Source organism: Protobothrops mucrosquamatus, unplaced genomic scaffold, assembly GCF_001527695.2.
Source record: "Protobothrops mucrosquamatus isolate PMUCROS unplaced genomic scaffold, P.Mucros_1.0 scaffold_168, whole genome shotgun sequence".
NCBI lineage: Eukaryota > Metazoa > Chordata > Lepidosauria > Squamata > Viperidae > Protobothrops > Protobothrops mucrosquamatus.
In genome coordinates, this window is record NW_015386244.1 from 214,562 (window position 1) to 220,561 (window position 6,000).

A 6,000-nucleotide genomic window follows, 5' to 3' on the forward strand; every position below is an offset into this window, starting at 1 on the left:
AAATGACCTGATTGTTTGATTTATAATAAGCCAGAATTACCAGGGCACAGCACAATATCTCGAAAAGCACTTTTGTTCTGAAGAAGCTCAAGCTGCTATAAATGCTTTCCCTCACCCATAAGTGTGAGAGCCTGAACAAACGTTTTCATATATTGAGTCATCAGTACAGCTTTAAAAATTATACTCCTTAAAATTCCCAGCTGTGAACCTTTTATTTTTTTCTCTTTGCTCTCTCTTAAAAAAAAAACAAACAACCCTCCAAATTAGGATATGCTTAAAAATGTAGATGGGTACAAAAGGACATTCCAGGAAATCCGCCGAGCTCAGTCTGTCAATGGAGTCCCTATTCCGTTAGAGCAGCTTGATGATATGGCTGAGAGGTAAGTCTGGATTCATTCTTAAATGTTGCAGTGATAAAATGTTGTTCATTTCTGTTAAAATCAGTCTCTGTTTTTCAAAAGGGGGTTTTAATAGTAGTGGAAACAAGTGTTCCCACACTGTAATTATCTTTTCTGGTCATTGACACTGGTTTGAGAAAAATACTTGAAAGTAAATAAGCTATAGATTTTGAAAATGCAGTAAAGCTGTTTGTTGTTGTTGTTTGCCACCTAGCAGAAGGCAAAACATTATGTAACAACATCATTTGGAAATGTTTATGGGAGCTGAGAGAAAGAAATCACTGGTTAATAAAAAAATATTTTGGTTTACAATTCTTATCAGTGTCTTTACTGGAAAACAAGCTCTATAGAATATGTTTTTCATTCTGTGTGAACATGTTTAGAACTGAATTCATACCTTTCTTCACTTTATAAACCCACTCAACTAGTTTACTTTGGTTATTAAAATTCAACACTTAATATCTTTATGCTTTACAGCTTTGCAGCATGAATTGTAATTTTATGCTCATTGTATGTTTCTGTGTTTAACGATGGGGTAATTCATGTCTAGGTTTAATTTTGTCGCCTCTTCATCTGATCTCCATCTGCTGAAAATGGAGTTCTTGGAACTGAAGTACCGCTTGCTGTCACTCTTGGTCCTGGCTGAATCAAAATTAAAATCCTGGATTATCAAATATGGAAGAAGAGATTCTGTTGAGCTGCTTCTTCAGAATTATATGGCAAGTTTACCCTGGTTTATGAACGTGCAATTTTAAGAACGAATATATATGAACCAAAAACACAAACAGCTAATGTGATATTATAGTGTTGTTTTTCCCAATTGTACTGCTGGATTGATTTTAAACAGAACAGACCTGCAAGGAAATAGGTGGGCATGAAGCTTCTCACATCGTGATGAGTCAAGGCACACTGTCATATTTTTATCATGCAGGCAAGGCATGTTACTTGAAGCACATTGCAGATGGATCACATTCCCTAGAACTGAGCTGATCACTAAGCAACAATATTTAAAGAAGAGTGTGTGTGTGGTCTGTGTGTGTGTGTGTTTTCTGTTCTTATTGCCTCTGAAGAGGGTTCGGCTTAGAGTAACTTGAACTCTTTAGGGAAGGATTGGTAGGACAAGTAACTTCAGAATTTATCAGGATTTTGCTTAACACACTCTTAATTCTTTTGGAGATTGGGACTCAAAGTTGATGGTAAATACAGGGAATCCTCGACTTACACTTAGTGACCATTCAAAGTTACAACAGCACTGAAAAAAGTGACTTATGATCATTTTTTATAGTTACGACCATTGCAGCATCCCCATGGTCACGTGATCAGAGTTCAGATGATTGGCCACTGGTTCACATCGTATTTATGATGGTTGCAGGGTCCCAATATCATGTGATCATCTTTTGCAAACTTCTGACAAGCAAAGTCAATAGGAGATCCAAATTCACTCAACAACTGTGTTGCTAACTTAATAACTGCAGCGATTCACTTAACAACCGCAGCAAGAAAAGTTGTACAATGGCGCAAAAATCACTTACAAATGTTTCACTTATCAACGTAAATTTTGGGCTCGGTTGTGATCGTTAACTCGAGGATTACCTGCACTTCTTTTACATACAGAAGGTCCTTCTTCATTCTGCAACATCGTCTAATAGAACTGGAAAACACAACTAGTCCCTGACTTATAACTATTCTTTTAGCAACTGTTTGGTGTCACAACAGTTAATGAAAAAAGCGATTTTCAACTGATTCTCACATTTACGATGGTTGCAGCATCTCTATGACCCTGTACTCAGAGTTCGGATGTTTGGCAACTGGCATGTACTTATGTCTGCCATGTCCTAGGATCATGTGGTTGCCATTTGCATCCTTCCCAGTCAGCTTTTGGACATGCAAAAGTCAAGGGGGTGGAGCTGGATTTGTTTGGGATTCATTTATTAACTGCAATGATTCGGTTAATAACCATGGCAAAGAAGACTATAAAACTCACTTAACAATCATCTTACTTAGCAATGGGAATTCTGGTCCCAATTGTTGTCCACCTGTATTCTTTTATTAAAATTTAATTAGCTGCTGTCAGCCTGTGCAGAAAGTATTTAACTAGCTGAACCAATGGTCTTTGACTTTGAAAACAGGCAATGTTACATATCTGATATGCCTAGTCTTCCAGTATGGTAACTGCTCTATATGTTGAATGCCATTCATCATAAATTAGGGCAGTGGTGGCGAACTATGGCACGGGTGCCAGAGGCGGCATTTGGAGCCCTCTCTGTGGACACACGTGCCGTTGCCCCAGCCTTGCCTCCCTCCACGACCCCCTCCTCTCCAGCAGCCCCCCTGAAGGAGAGTCGCCCCTGAGCGTGGCCCACATGGAGCAGGGCAGCCAAGGACATGGCAGCCAGGCAGCATGGACAAGACTCTGCCCTCAAACCCCATCATGCACAGTTGATGCTGCAGGGCGTGGGCAGAGGGCATAACCGCCATAGCGCTGCTGGGCTGCCTGGGCGATCTGCGGCGGACCCTGGAGGCGGTGAGTGGCCTTGCGGGCAGGTAGGGCAGGGGATGGGGGGTGGAATGGGGGCGGGGCAAGGGGTGGAGTGGGGGCGGGGCCAGTTTTGGGGCACTCAGTCTCTAAAAGGTTCGCCATCACTGAATTAGGGAAAGTAGTGGGATATTAAACAATTCAATTTCCATTGAATTTTCTTGAACTAACATGAACTGAAAACTTACCTAGGAGTAAGTTTATTTATTCTTACTTGGTCCATTCAATTGCCCTTCTAAATGGACTGAAACCATTTAAATCTTCAATAAGTTTTAGCTCTTTTGTATGACAGTGGAACAACTTGCTTCCAGAAGTTGTGAATGCCCCAACACTGGAAGTTTTTAAGAAGGGATTGGGCAACCATTTGTCTGAAATGGTAGTCGCAATTAATGGCTGACTTAAGGTAAAATAATTACCCTTATTTTTGGCAAAAATGATTGTTCCATGGAACACTAACAATATAACAGTAAATGGTAACATATAAGAAACGGTTGCTGGAATTGGGTATGTCTAGTTTAATGAAGAGAAGGACAAGGGGGGGCATGATAGCAGTGTTCCAATATCTCAGGGGTTGCCACAAAGAAGAGGGAGTCAAGCTATTTTCCAAGGCGCCTGAAGGCAGGACAAGAAGCAATGGATGGAAACTAATCAAGGAGAGAAGCAACCTAGAACTAAGGAGAAATTTCCTGACAATTAGAACAATTAACCAGTGGAACAACCTGCCTCCAGAAGTGGTGAATACTCCAACATTGGAAGTTTTAAAGAGACTGGACAACCATTTGTCCGAAATGGGATAGGGTTTCCTGCCTGAGCATGAGGTTGGACTAGAAGACCTCCAAGGTCCCTTCCAACTCTGTTATTTTTCTTTTGTAAATATAAAGCAGCATGTTATATAATTCCAAAAGACACAGTTGGGTAGTGTCTTAACCAAGGCAATATAAAAGAGTGTGCAACCTTTCAAATTCTCTAGAACATTTTACGGTATCTGATAAAATGTAATTATAAGAATGGAAAGAAAGAAGAAAATCCAGAAATCTATTAGGCTCTAGTCTGTATCCTGCCTTGGGCTAAATTCATGGGCTCCTGGCCGTTCAGGGTACAAAATTAAATGTTTAATAGAATATAAAGGAAAGAAATATTCTTATCACACATATACATATGGAGAAATTAGAAAGATTGCTTTTCACAATTGTATGATTAATATTTTAGAGATCTTGGCCTTTTTAAATCAGTTTGAAAAAATACCTTGTTGGAACTTTAAAAATCATATATTAGTGTGTCATTCTCCTCTTAATCATATAGTAGTAATTAAATTTTCCATTATTGCTTCCTCTTTGCTAATAGATATTTTCACTAATATTTTGGCTTTTTAATTTTGGGGTATTTTAATGCAAAATTGTAACCATTGTATATTTTGCAAAAACTGTCTGACATAATGTAACAGATTGCCTTCAAAAGTTATGGGAGCTTCATCACTGGAAGCTTTCAAGAAGAAACTGGACTGCCATCTGTCAGAAATGGTGTAGGGCAGTGGTTCTCAACCTTCCTAATGCCACGACCCTTTAATACAGTTCCTCATGTTGTGGTGACCCCCAACCATAAAATTATTTTCGTTGCTACGTCATAACTGTAATTTTGCTACTGTTATGAATCGTAATGTAAATATCTGATATGCAGGATGTATTTTCATTGTTACAAATTGAACAAAATTAAAGCATTATATGTAATTATGTGTTTTCCGATGGTCTTAGGCGACCCCTGTGAAAGGGTCGTTCGACCCCCAAAGGGGTCGCGACCCACAGGTTGAGAACCGCTGTAGGGTCTCCTGCTTGGGCAGGGAGGGGTTAAACTAGATGACCTACAAGGTCCTCCAACTCTGTTATTCTATAAGTAGGTGACTTATAAGAAGCTATAAGGAGCTGCAGTACCATGGTGAATAATAACAAATTGTTTAATGATCTATGATTACTAAAGTTTCCAAATCAGATAAGGTTAATCTGTTACCAAACAGGACTATGTTTATTCAAAGAAATGAATGCTGAAGTACTTCATAAATCTTATTCTGGCCACAAAATATGCATTGTTGTATCACAGCCTTCAACTGGCTTTGAAGATTTTGCCAAGCATATTCAAGGGAAAAGATTAATTTTATTTTCTTATTGTTGCAACTGATTTAGATCTTAAAAATAAATACTACATGTTGATTTAAAATATCCATTTATTTTAATGTTGATCTGTGTCAGTATGATTTAATAGTGCACAAAACAGGTATGAAACCTGTTTCTTCGGTTAAGCTCTTGCCCTCCTGTGGTCTTAGGGACAAACCACATATTACATAAATTAGATTGCATGCTACTAACAATCTTCTTTCTCTACTAAATGAGTTATTGGGAAGGGAAAAAGCTCTACTCTATGTATACTTTGGGGAAGAGAAGAACCCAAGATGCATGCTCATATGCTTTGATTAGCTTTTGCATGAGGGTTTAAGAAAAAGAGAAAGAATTACCTAGTGGCATTATGTGAGAGGCATAAAAAGTATGAAGGTTCAATTTAACTAATTTATTCCTAAAAATCTATGTACAAGAATCTTCTCAACTAATGGTCAGCACTTGGTTAGAGTTACATAAGGGTCAATGGCAATTAAGGGTGATTAGATTTAGTTCATTTGTGACTACAAAGTGATTCTAGGCTGATCCCTCTTTCCTCTGGTTTTCCCAGTTCTTCTCCTATAGAGGACAATGTCATTGTCCATTCTTCAATACAGTGCATTTGCTAGCATATACAATCGCTTCTCATTTAGCAACTACTTTCCTTAGCAACCATTCATAGATACCATGCTAAAAAAGACCCACCATTTTCCAAACAATGCAGCATTTATGACCAAATTTTGCCTGCCTGACAGCAAAAGCCTTCCATGTGAAACTTGATTAATATCTGGTGAGTTTCAGGCTGCAATGGGAGCTGGCAGGAGGGTTCTAATCAACTAATTAAAGTTTTTGAACGTTTGGTTAGGTATTTTTAAGGAAGTGCTGTAATGAAAAGAAAAACAACTCAGGGAAAGATAGC

The 6,000-nt window shown here is 38.6% G+C and overlaps 1 protein-coding gene across 1 annotated transcript in view; it reads left to right on the top strand.

Moving 5' to 3' along the window:
* Window positions 1–6,000, top strand: part of SYNE1 (spectrin repeat containing nuclear envelope protein 1) — a 284,981-nt gene that overhangs the window by 63,655 nt on the left and 215,326 nt on the right. Inside the window, exons 13-14 of the mRNA XM_015821883.1 lie at window positions 268–380; window positions 949–1,117. Of these exons, the coding sequence (XP_015677369.1) occupies window positions 268–380; window positions 949–1,117 (282 nt within the window). The remainder of the gene's footprint in view (window positions 1–267; window positions 381–948; window positions 1,118–6,000) is intronic.